The following is a 13,652-nucleotide window of genomic DNA, read 5'->3' on the forward strand; positions in this document are numbered from 1 at the left end:
GCTATACACATAGATGCTGAGAGGACAAAGGAACACACTATACTGTAAAGTCAAATAAAATGAAAGACAAGCTTAAACACGTTGGGAAATTTGTTCTGAGAGTGAGAGGGTCCTATGGATATTAATCACATGTGTATTAGGTACAGAGCTGGAATAAGTATATGGTTTAGCGTAGCTTAGCATAAAGACTTGAATGCAAGCCTAGCTGCCCCAAATTCAAAACTACACTAACCAAAACACTAAATAACATGTTGTATTTGGTTTGTTTCATCTGTAAACAGCTAACCGAAAGTGTTGAAGGTGAAAATAAGTCTGCCCTGCATTAGTTTGTAAGCACAGACTCATTGAGCTGGTTGAAATGACTGACCTGCCATCCTGCAGGCCAGCACAGATGATGTTTCCTATCTTGGCTGCAGTCTGGGCCTTCTCAGTCTCCTTCTCCTTCTGTGCTGAGACACGGCTCGCTCACATAGTCCAGACAGAGGACTGGAGCTCTCAGTGAGACAGTCTTTACCAGGCAAGGAATGGCTCTGTTCAGGGAGAAAATCTCCACTTGCCCATGGTTGAAATTGCCTTCTCCACCAGCAACCTGACCTCAATTGTAATTAAAGCTTATGTCAGTAAATAAATGACAATAAAACATACATCCTTAAGAAGTGATCAAACGATGATTGATTTAGTGTGATGACAAGTTAAAGAAAGAATCTGGCCAATGTTTTTGAATATGAGAGTTAAGTTTGAATTAGTTGCTAAAAAATGAGAAAAAAAGATAAGAAAAGAAGAAGAGCCAGACAAACTGTCACCCTGCTTCTCAGTTGGTGGCAATCTGGAGGTTCTGTGACACCTCTGTGGTGTAGATGGTTGCAGTACTGTAACAAATTGTACTCACCCAGAGGTATCCCTGTGGTAATGATGTACTGGCAGTGCAGAAACCAAGCAGGCTGGACTGAGACGGACTGTGAAGAGCTGCCTGCAGCTGCACAAGCACAGAGACATGCTTTATTTACTGTCGGTCTCCTCGCATCCCAAAAAGTTGACTTTCACACATGTGCAGTCATAAAGTCAATAAATATATATATATATATATATATATATATATATATATATATATATACATTAATAAAGAATAAAACTATTACAAATATAGAAACTGAAATAAGTATTAAGATCAATCAATATTTAGACAGAGTTGTACAAATACTAGTACAAATATAAGTAACAGCTGAAAAGAACACACGCATAAGCAGTGAAAACATTATGAAAATAAACATCTTAATGTTAGTAACTCATTGGGAAATAAAAATTTAAAAAATTTTATTTTTAAATGTCTGAGTCTGTTACCAACATGGATTTAGGTATTCATTCTGTTATGCCAGGGGTTCAACTCAATATTTGGAACATATGCATTTGTCCATCAGAATAAAAACATGAAAGTAGCAGAGGACTTTTGTTTTGAAGAACCATGAGAATTCAGGGCCCAAATTAAACTTCAAAATATAAATATAGAATAGAATAGAATACAGTCAGTTCCTAATCTTAAAATTAAAACCTTCACTCTTGGTAAACTATAAACCCAACTGTATCATTCTCAATACCAGCAGCAGCTTTCACCTTCAGTGTGTTTGTTTTGAAGACAGGCAGTTTGCAGGTCAACAGTGGACACCCAAATGGAGCTTTTGTCTTCCCATGTTCTTCAGCATATTCCCAACCTAGAGTGTTTTCCTGTCCTGAGCAGACAAGCACACACACATACACACACACACACACACACACACACACACACACACACACACACAGTGTGAAGTTTGTATGTTTTCAGAAACATATTATAGTGTACTGTTAGGCTGTAAAATGAAAAAATTGCTCAGACCGTTGGGCAGTACCGGGTCACAAACTTTTTTCATTTTACAGCTGAACCGTACACTGAATTATGTTTCTGAAAACATTTAAGGCGAAAACAGACAAACAGTAGCAGGATGGTTATTCATATTTGATATGCACTGCCTAATTTGACAGTTTGACTGCAGTTCATGGGCAGTGACTGACAGCTATAGAGACTGGTGACAGTTTCAGAAGACAAAAGACAAAAAGTAACAGAATTCCTGCTCCCATTGCTTTTTTTAAATGATTCTGTGTGATTTTAGATGTATTGTTTTATTGTATGTATTGTATGCACAAATGCACCTTTGCTGGTTGCACAAGAATTTGCCCCTTGAACTTGAATTTGAGAGCAGCTTGCAGCACTGGCCATGACCTCCTTACTAAATCAGCCTTTTCACACTATGTTACTGGCAGTATTAAATTAGAAAACATGGACCAGATAAATTTACTCATCAGAACATGGCATAAAGAAGCCATGACACTGGTTAAACACCTTGCTGATTCTTTCTGAGTTGTGTGTGCATCCTTGAGTCCCTCCTGAGTTCGTTTTTTTAGGGTACATCGTATGTACCATAGATATATTATAGGGAAGTCTGGATCATAGGCATAATTTATGGGGGGGATGGGTGGGTTGCAACCCACCCAATAATTTAAACCAGCCACCACACCCCCCCCAATATCATATCATAATTATTTAAAATGAATATTAGGTATGATAAACACAACAATGTGGTAGATTTTCTCAATGGCAGTAAAAAAAAAAAAAGAAAAAAAAAAGTGACTGGTCAACATTTGACTTGTGGTCAAATGTTGAATGAATGAAAGTCAGTCCTCCTCTCTGCTGTGCTGTGTCTCTGAGCTGTTATTTAACACAGCCTGCTGCTGCTGCGGGGCAGATGCTGCTTGGACCGGGCGGTGTTTACGGCGGCTCGCTCAACTTCATCGGTCGCTTTGACAAGAAAGTTTAAATAAAAAAGTCTCCAGAGAGTTTGGACAGTCGTCTGATTTTACCAGAAAGTTGGCAACACTCATATAGCGGTCTGGAAATCTCACGATCTAGTGTGTTTGAGGTGAGCCGACGGCGGCCTGTTCTTCATAATTCAGCCGGGTTTGGAGTGCGGGGTGCGGACCCAATTGGATGTTACACCTTCATAACGCGCCTGGGTGTGTGTGTACGTGTGTGTGTGAGTGTAGCCTATACTACATGCTGAAAAGAGGGTCACAGGAAGAAAGATCAGAGTCCAAAGTGGCCGTGTTTCTGCTAAAAAGCCGCCGGACCGAACTGAAACCAGCCCAGTGTTTCTCCGCACACAAACACACACAGTGATCCACACGTTATAGCCTAAACACACATGTACACACACACACACACTTGCACACACACACACACACACACACACAGGCACGCACACAATAAAAAAAATGTAAACAAAAAAGACAAAACAATGCCTGTGTCACTCAACCTCCCCAATGTTCAACTCAAAGTTACGCCCTTGGTCTGGATACAGCCATGGGTGTGGGGCCTCGTCCATTTCTATGAGAGCTGCTCATTAGCGCATAAAGCAGAAAAAGCTCTTTCTACGGGTGCAGAATTGTGTAAAATGCCTGGATCGACTGGCCCATAGAGCATGTGTTAGATAAATGGCAGCCAGGCGCAGGCGAGTATGCCTGTGTGGGTAACTTCAGCCAGCAGAGCGACCAACTTTCGGACTAGCACCTCATTAATAAATTGTTTGAATGGCAGTCTAAAAAATGTAATCTTGCAGCTCTTTTTAAATGTTATCAAACCAAATGGTTTACATCTAGATAGAAGTAGGAGTTGTTTCACGGGGGTTTTGAGACTCACAAAAAATTATTTACTGATTTACAAAAGACTTTTCTCCATTGACATATATTGATATGTCAATGGATGGTATAATTACACTTTTGGCCACTATGTAAAATTTGCATCAATTCATGGTGCAATTCCTGGGGGCTTGGTATGTACACTTTGCTGTGTATTGTGGGTATTTCATAGTGCACTATATAGTGGATGAAATTAACAGCTGAGAATTTGAACACTACCACAAAATGGTAAACTCACTACATAGTGCACTATAGTGCACTATCTCCATGATCTGTTTCGAACATACAGTAGCTTATGTATTCAACTGACTGAAGAGAAAAAACAGAGGCAATGGACGGGAGCAGACGGAACACGTAAAATACAAACAAACAAACAATATTTTTATATCCTTTATTTAACCAAGTAAAAAAACTCATTGAGATTTAAAATCTCTTTTCCAAGAGTGACCTGGCCAAGAGTGCAGCTTAAAACTTATCAACATCCGGAGAAGTTGTATGGGGTTTGGACTGAATGCTGCAGACCGCGAGAGGATCTTGCCTGTGTCGAGTGGCGAGTCAGACCAGGGGGGAGGAACAAAACTGAAGGCACCAGAAGAAGAGAGGGGAGGAAAGCCAGTATCAGGGTGAGGCTGACCCAATTTGGGCCGAGATCTGTTCCTCTTCCAAGCCTTCTTGGTGGATGAGATGTGTCTAAGGCTCATTCAGCAATGGTTTTACAACATCATGGCCCCTTCTGCTGAAGCACGACTTTTCTACAGTAGAGTGTTACTTATCAGCATCAGGAAAAGTTGTATGGGGCTTGAACTAAATGCAGCAGACCATGAAAGGGTCCCCACCGATAGCATACAGCAACAATCCAGTTGGACCGGAGGGGAGAAACAAAACTGAAAGTGTTGGACGAAAAGAGGGAAGAGAGTCGGTATCATGGTGAGGTTGGCCTGACTCGAAGCGGGAGCTGTTCCTCTACCAAGCCTTCCTCTGTCTAGTGTCTGATCCCAGGAGAGTTAGAGATTTTGCACTGGATTGGCAGACCTGGTTGGGAGCCAGAAGGACTTGAGACCCTGATGCAAGTTAAAAAAATGCACTGCAGGAATTGAACGATGCCATCAGCTGCAACATCACCTTGCAACGGGATGGAATCGGGATGGATGAAAGTTGCGCAATGGAGTTACAGCAGGAAGACCATTTGTGAAGGGCTTTAACAGGGTAAGACGTCTAAAGAATCATTTTTTATATTATCAGCATATCTTTGCTAAATTACCATGTGCATTAGAGCATGATATTGGATTATCTGCCACTAAATTAGTAGATTTATGAAGCAATAACAGACATGCTAACGGAGTAAGCTAACATTAGTACACTGTACTGTATATACTGAACACATTTCATTAGCTGCTAACAGCCTGTTAATTTAAAATGTCCTGCTCTTAAGTAGTTTCATCTACGATTTGGGAGTTATAGGGGAGAAAAGGCTTGTGTGATTTATTTTACAGCTCAGTGTGAGTTACATGTCAGCTTTGTTAAAGATAACATGGTGCTGGATAGCAGAGTGCTATTTTGTGATATATTAGTATTGATATGGATTAAGAGTACATATTTGAGACTAATAAATAATGTAAAAACACTACTGTAAACAGAAATGTAACTTAAGGGTGAGTTTTTTTAGCTTTGTGATTCTGTTGACTCCATTTGTCTTTATTATGTTTCAGCTCAGCCGATTTTCCATTGATGGCAAAGGGAGGGAAGCTGAAAGACCTGAATGAGATCACAGGGTAAGACATTTAGAAAAGCCTAATCTAACCCTGGCTGTTAACATTAATCTTCAAATATAAGCACATTTTACTTTAAAAAACAATATAATAATGAAACTACATACGATGCGCTTTGTGTATATTATAAATCAATGCGGTTATTGACTGCTATTTAGCGAAAATCTGAGTTTTATCTCTCCATAGAATGTATTCAAATGGCCCACCAGACACTTCCGGGAACTATTCGAAGCTTCGAGCATTTTGAACTTCTGTTGTCAGTACTCTGTTTATTCTAGTGCACTACTTTTAATCAACTCAACCTCCAACATCAAAGATGTAGCAGGATCAAGGATAATTGTATTTTTGTTTTTTAAACTTTGTTTAAGAAATGACCACTAAATCTACCTTCTACCTTCTATATCTATTTATAATGATTACCATGGCAGTAACTTCGACTTATCACCTACAAAATCGGCTCAGTCTGCCCTATATAACACAAGGTAAATCTGCCTATATGCTATAAATAAGGTCAAGGACATGCCCCACAAAGCAGTCACAAAAAGGGGAAAAGAAATATGCCAGATTGTTTATCGGTAATTGATATATATAAAAAAACAACAACAAAAACAAAAAAAAAACAAATGTCAAACACAAGGTTCAACATGAATGTGCTTTCAAAATCATTCTGAATTGTGTAGAAATGGATCAGCCTTAGTATTCATCTAGTTGCCACAAAATCTGAAGTATAACATATATGACATACAGAATGGTGTTTTAGTGTCTCCTTAAATGCTGTGTCAGTGGCTTTTCAATGTGCTAACAATAAAAGACAGAAAAATCAACAACGGTTTAGCAAGTCTGTAGAAAATAAATGATCAAGTGGATTTATCATCTATTCCTGTCTTAAACTGTGTGAACTCCAGTTACACACCACATAGTGTTGGAGGTTATCTAAACACAATGAAAAGAATGTTCCACTTAATCATATTCTGTGAGTACTCTGTCTGAACTATGTCTGTGTTTATTACACACAAAATATACACAAATGCAGGACAAAAAAGGTGCTATCTGCAAAAAAAACAAGCACCCAAACCGAATTAAAAAAAACAGAGCAGAACTTACTCTGAGCTATCTTGGCAAAGTGAAGCCTGTTCACCCAGGAGACCTTACTGAGAGGGCTGGGGGTGTTGAAGACCACACTGATGCTCACTGGACGCCCAGACCTAGGATCAAAAAGTATAGTTGACATGAAACCACATGCACATTCAAAAAGACTTTGCAATCCAAGGTTACACAGCTAACCAGCTGAGTCTCAATAAAGTGAGTCTGTCCCACAAGACCCCCCTTGACACTCACTTGTCAGGTTTGCCTGGTACAGACAGACGCAGGCGACACTTGTTAGCATTCTGGATCTCCTCTTCCTTCAGACGGATGAGCCTTTGCAGAGCCAGGCACCAGTCATGAGACACCGTGGTGTTCAAATTCTGATACAGTGTCACAAGAACAATACAATGTCTTTCCATTCATCTTATGAGAAATACAGCTTGGTCTTATTTTTGGTGGCTTGGGCCTTTTTGCCTGTCTGTTACATATACAGTAATCATGAGTGGAATAATTCAATTTCAATTTTATTTAAAAAGCCCATTATCACACATCACAATTTCCCTGAGAAGGCTTTACAACATAGGACATCCCTCTGTCCTTAGACCCTCACATCAACTAAGGAAAAACGTCAGAAAACATCAGAAAGAGCAACTGAGGAGGGATCCCTCCTCCATGTAGATGTCAAAAATAACAAATAGATTACAAAACAATATATAGGAAAGAGAAAGAGGGAGGAGGAGAGGGAGAGAGGGGGAGAGATGCCCAACAACAATAATGGCAACCATGATATAACATATAACAATTGTAATAGACATAAAAATGATAAATGTAATTTATGATAACATGTAATACTACATGCAAACATTGCAGTTTATGTACATAGCAATAACAGTCATATGTGTATAAAATAGTAGAGGCATGACTAATAATAATGGTAGTAGACGTTGGCGTCAAGTAGGATCACGGCATTAGTGCAACCAAAACCCACAGCACAGCCATGACCACAATCCAAGTTGAGCCACAGGTAGGAACACAGCATCAGTACAACCAGGATCCAGGTGCAGCCAAAGGTCAAAGAGACTACATCCTTAGTAAAAGAGTTTCTGAGGTGTTTAGGGCCAAGTACAATAACTTCATTTATGTCTGACTTTTAAAATCAGGAAATTGCAGCTTATTCGGGGTCATATGTCCTTAAGACACGCTTGTATCATTTGCTTAACAATAGAAATTAATGTAGTGATCTCTAATAATGTTGCAGAGGGAAAGCATGCATAAGCTGAAAAGGACTGGTCAAAGCACAGAACCGATTGATCTGATCAGTACGATTTAAACAAGCTTAATGCCATTCCTTTCAGGCCAATTAAGTGTTCCAGTCTGTGCAGTAAGATTTGATGGTCTATTGTGTCAAATGCAGCACTTAGATCTAATAAAATTAGAATAGAGACCAGTCCTTCCTCAGAGGCAATCAGTAAGACATTAGTAATTTTCACTAGTGACATCTCTGTACTATGATGCCCTCTAAATGCTGACTGAAAATCCTCAAATAAATTATTATCATGGCGAAATCCACAGAGCTGATTAGTGACTGATTTCTCAAGGATTTTAGAAATAAAGGGGAGATTTAATATTGGTCTGTAGTCAAAAACGTCTGGATCAAGAGTGAGCTTTTTTAGAAGAGGTTTAATGACAGCTACTTCAACCCTCTGAGCGCCTGGACTTTTTGTGTAATAATGCACTTAAAACCTCAGTCCCTCAATGCACAATGAAGTTATGTTCATCTTTTTTTCTTTTTTCAGGACAACCTGGGCTATCAGAATATTTAGGCTGCAGTAATGTCACTTGAATGAACAAATAGTTATGAGACCATAAAGACAAAAGAAAAAACAAGACGGAAATTGAATTGTACAGATCTTTAGTGATAAATCTCCCAAAAGTATTATGCAGAAGGTTTTTTTGTGTTGGGAATCATAAAGTGAAAAAATAAACATTAAAACTATTATAGTTCAAAAAATGGACACACTATTCTAAAAAAAGTCCCATCATTTTTTGTTTTGCAGCTGTTTGTGTATCCCATTATCTGTGCCATTCTGCAAACCAGCTCCTCTCTGTGATGCTGCAGAGGGCCACATCACAGTCCTGACACTTCAGAGAGGGGCCTGATTTTCCTGCCTGCTCTGCCTGCAGTGAACACAGAGTTTACATCCATATAATATCCATTCATATGAGGCCCTGCTGCTTGTTACACTGTCTCCTGATTTACCCTTATCTCATTATTTTTATTATAATTATTACTATTATTATTATTATAGGGGCTACTAGTATTTATTCTAATGCGGGAGGCGCTGCTAATAACACAGAGCGATATTTACAGCAGGATTAGACCAATCACAGTGCAGTTTGCTTCAGATGACATGTGGTAATGTAAGCGGAAACAAGTCGGACGATCTTTGGATTGGACGGCAAGACCAAAACAAACCTCTGACCTCTCCAAAGGAACTATGGGAAACCAATATGGTGTTTAGCATTGATGCTAATGTACTTTTATGACCAAAATATAGATAAAATATGGACGGAAGACACTCAATATTGGATCTGTTATCATGGATTTATTGAACAACGTCCGTAAAAACACCTGATTTCCACTGAATAGAGAGGCTTCTAAAAGACTTATTGTCATGTCAAGGAAATTATGTTAAGTTGTCTTGTGTCTATGTTGTCTTGTGATTTCCTGTTTTATTTTGAAATCCCAACTCTCCTCTCGTTTCAGGTCACCTTATTTCCTCCCTTTGTGTGTTTTCCCGCCATTGTGATTGTCGGCCCCGCCCTGATTGTCTCCACCTGTTTCCCCTTGTTGTTGCTCAAGTCTTTGTATTGTTCAGGTTTGAAACCTATTTTTATTTGATACTTTGTTGGACTCAAGTTTTCCTGCTACCTCGTTTGAGTGAGTTTTTGTTGATACTTGGTTTCCCTATCAGAGAGAATTTTTGTTGTTACTTTTCCTCTTAGGAGTGATTTTGAGTTTTGTTTCTGTTTTTTGTAAAAGACTTTATTGCTGCCTTTTATAATTAAGTGTTTTTGACTTTTGATATCTAGTGTCGTGCATTTGGGTTCATTCCAGTTCAGTTTTGTCACCTATGATGCATTGGAGACATCCCTGTGTCTATCACCACTGAAAGAATGAAGAAGTCGCAGAGTTAGACACTTTACATAAAGTGGAACACATTTTCATCACTGCCGACTACGCTGGGCTCAGAGGGTTAAAGGACTGTGGTACATAGCCTGTTTATATAGATACAATGATTAAATCCAATAAAGAATTGTCAGCTAAAGGTAAGACTTCCGAAAGAAGCTTAGTCTGGATGGGGTCTAACAGGCAAGTTGATGGATTGGATGAGTTTTTTTTTCTCTAATAGTAATAATTTTATCATTAAAGAAACTCATAAAGTTGTTAGGCTAAAAGAATACAAAGTATAGAGCTGTGACTGTATATAAAATTGACTTGACTTGACACAATCAGTGATGAATAATAGTTTGCTCAGGCATGGCGGAGGGTCTTCCTATATGTTTTAAGACTTTTCTGCCAAACAAAGTGACATCACTATGAAGAAATTTGAGAGGTCAAGAAACACCAGAAGTCAGATGATCAGATAGGTTGGAAACAAGCATTGCTGCAATTGTCTGCTGAAAATATAATAATAATAGTAATAATAATAATAATAATAATAATAATAATAATAAAAATAATAATAAAAATAATAATAATACAATTTAATTTACTTCTCACACTGTATTTATGTAGTGCTTTTCTGGTTTTAGGAAATACACAGGCACCATTCAGCCATTCGCACACATCCTGATACCATACAAAGTTCATTATCTTGCAAAAGGAGACTTCAACAGGGGCCAAAGATTGAACTGCTGACCTTCTGATTGGTAAACAATCCACCTGGAGCCAGGGCTCCAGAATTTTTAATGTATTGTTCTAACTAAATTAGAGCAATACATTAAAAATTAATAGAAAATCAATTTGGTGAGTTTCAAAGGGTTCTTAACAGTAATCATTAAGTTTTTGTCAACAATTTGATAAGCAACAGTGAAATATAGTCTTGTTGCTTAATTTCAGTTCAAATCCTGGGGGCTGCACCACAAAGCCCGTTCAACAGAGTCAGACTCTCTTTGAGCTGCTCAACTTACCCTGCAGCCTCACTCAGAGATAACAGCTAATACCAAGCCAGTTATCACTTGTCTCTGTCAGGGTCTCTGCTTCAGGCTCTGAGTACGTTCTATCACGTGCTGCCTATTTCCGCCTTTGAAGAATATTAAAAGAGTATTACAGTAAAAAAATTAAAATTATTCAAACCAAAATTATTGCACTGTTTGAATGTATTTACCATCAGACTAATCTATCAGCTGTAATAAATCAGCAGCGCAACACTGACTTCAGCAAATCAAAACCAAACATATAAACATAATCCACACTGATAATGTCGTTGATCTGAAAGAATTATACTGCATTTCACATCCGCTTATCAGGAGTCAGGTCACAGGGGCAGCAGCCTAAGAAGGGAAGCCCAGACTTCTCTCTCCCCGGCCACTACGTCCAACTTTTCCCAGGGGATCCAGAGGCGTTCCGAGGCCAGCTGAGACACATAGTCTCTCCAGCGTGTCCTGGGTCTTCCACGGGGCCTCCCACCGGTGGGATGTGCCCTAAACACCTCACCAGGGAGGCATCCAGGAGGCATCCTAATTAGATGCCCAAGTCACCTCATCTGGCTCTTCTCAACACCGAGGAGCAGCGGCTTTACTCCAAGCTCCTCCCGGATGACCGAGCTTCTCATCCTATCTCTAAGGGAGAGCCCAGCCACCCTACAAAGGAAGCTCATTACGGCCGCTTGTACCCGCGATCTTGCTCTTTCAGTTACTACCCAAAGCTCGTGACTATAGGTGAGGGTAGGAACAAAGATCGACCGGTAAATTGAGAGCTTTGCCTTTCGGCTCAGCTCCCTCTTCACCAGGACAGATCAGTGCAGAGTCCGCATTACTTCAGATGCTGCACCGATCCGCCTGTTTATCTCCCACTCCATCCTTCCCTCACTCATGAACAAGACCCTGAGGTACTTAAATTCCTCCACTTGGGGCAGGATCTCAGGAATCTGGAGAGGGCACTCCACACTTTTCCGGCTGAGAACCATGGCCTCGGATTGGGAGGTGCTGATTCTTATCCCGGCCGCTTCACACTCTTCACGCTGCGAACCGATCCAGTGAGAGCTAAAGGTCACGGTCTGATGGAAGCCAACAGGACCACATCATCTGCAAAAAGCAGGGGCCCAATCCTGAGGTCACCAAAGCAGACCCCCTCAACACCCTGGCTGCGCCTAAAAATTCTGTCCATAAAAGTTATGAACAGAATCGGTGACAAAGGGCAGCCCTGGCGGAGTCCAACTCTCACCGGAAACGAGTCCGACTTACTGCCGGCAATGCGGACCAAGCTCTGGCACCGGTCGTACAGGGAACGGACGGCCTGTATCAGGGGGTTCGATACCCCATATTCCCGGAGAAACCCCCACAGGACTCCCCGGGGGACACGGTTGAATGCCTTCTCCAAGTCCACAAAGCACATGGTTGGGGCAAACTCCCATGCACCATCAAGGATCCTGTCAAATGTCCAGCGCTGGTCCACAGTTCCACGACCAAGATGAAAACTGCATGCTCCTCCTGGATCCGAGGTTCGACTGTCCGTCGGACCATCCTCTCCAGTATCCCTGAATAGACCTTAAATATCATGATTATTAAAAAATATGCTGTAATGTTAATGTTAATAACTACCTGAGATTTTATAGAAGCTTCTTGTAGATTTACTGTGGACAAGAACACTACAGACATATTCAGCAGTTCATTGAGAGTAACTGTGTAATAACAACAAAAGAAAGATTTTTCTTCATCACTGATAAACAGTAAGTCCCCATGTAAAATGTATTTTTTAAATAATGATGGGAAGCAAAAAGTAAGAGCTACTGTAACTGCGCGACTTTGTTTGGTGGCATTTTTTTTTAACATTACAGCTCAACTATTTATACCTTTTCCCTCAGCATATTGACATTAGATATTGAGTGATGCTACTCAAAGAAGCTGTGAAAGATGTTTTTTTAAGCTGATTTCAAGGTGAAACTCAGAACGGAACGGTGGAAGAAGTATCAATAATACATGTCATTTGATAAGCTCTGAGTATAGAAAAAGGCAGTAGCTGCTAGGCTAATTTATGCACCATAAAAATGCTACAAAGAGACAAGCTCAGGAAGAGGGAATTGGAAAAAGATTTCAGAGAGAAGGCCTAGCTGGCTAAGATCAACTACAAGAACAAGGTGAAGCAGAAATGTAGGGGAGGGGTTCGCTCCAGTTTGCCTATGAGGTAGAATGCAGGGTAAAGGATCCAAGTCTCACTTTTAGACACTGTCAACAAAAACCTGGGGCCCTATTTAGATGAGCTATAGTGCATGGTCGCAAATGCGCAAATGCGTTTTGTGACGTGCCAAATTCCATTTTGCTAGTTAAACGGGTGATTATCTGGGTTCCAGGTGCAGTGCATGGTGCAGAGGGGTTGTGTCTGGATTTTGTATTAGTCATGGGTGTGTTTGGGGCAAAACATGAATTAACCAATCTGTGCGTCAGCTCCCATTCCCTTAAATGTCAGGTGCGCCAGGAATTGGCAGATTGCGATCTAAATGATAGTTTTTGCGAATAACAGATGTGAGAGGTGTTCTGCTGAGGAAACCGATCTGCTTGTGCGGTAGATGAAGCACACCAGCAGATATCCACAAAAAGCAGCAGAGGTAAAGCAGGCATGAGACAACATGGCGGTGCAGGTTCCATCATTTTTTGGAACCTCCAGACAACGCAGAAAGTGTACAGTGATGTGAGGAGGAGGGGTAAACAAAGCTTGGCACTCAGCGTAAAATTCAAACAGAAACGGGAAGAGCTGATCTCTCAGTGAGCATGCTGCTGCTGGCATATTTGGGTTAACTGGCATCGGCACACACAGTTCAGCCTCATGTCTTCCTGCGGCCTGTAATG

The 13,652-nt window shown here is 40.4% G+C and overlaps 1 protein-coding gene across 1 annotated transcript in view; it reads right to left on the reverse strand.

The window, feature by feature from the left end:
* LOC121947536 (rho guanine nucleotide exchange factor 10-like protein) overlaps positions 1 to 13,652 on the reverse strand; it is an 83,656-nt gene that overhangs the window by 49,469 nt on the left and 20,535 nt on the right. The window contains exons 8-11 of the mRNA XM_042492618.1: positions 6,834 to 6,961; positions 6,600 to 6,700; positions 1,612 to 1,727; positions 890 to 976 (exon numbers count right to left, since the gene is read on the reverse strand). Coding sequence (XP_042348552.1) covers positions 890 to 976; positions 1,612 to 1,727; positions 6,600 to 6,700; positions 6,834 to 6,961 — 432 coding nt within the window. The remainder of the gene's footprint in view (positions 1 to 889; positions 977 to 1,611; positions 1,728 to 6,599; positions 6,701 to 6,833; positions 6,962 to 13,652) is intronic.

Source organism: Plectropomus leopardus, chromosome 8 (genome assembly GCF_008729295.1).
Source record: "Plectropomus leopardus isolate mb chromosome 8, YSFRI_Pleo_2.0, whole genome shotgun sequence".
In the NCBI taxonomy this organism is placed as follows: domain Eukaryota; kingdom Metazoa; phylum Chordata; class Actinopteri; order Perciformes; family Serranidae; genus Plectropomus; species Plectropomus leopardus.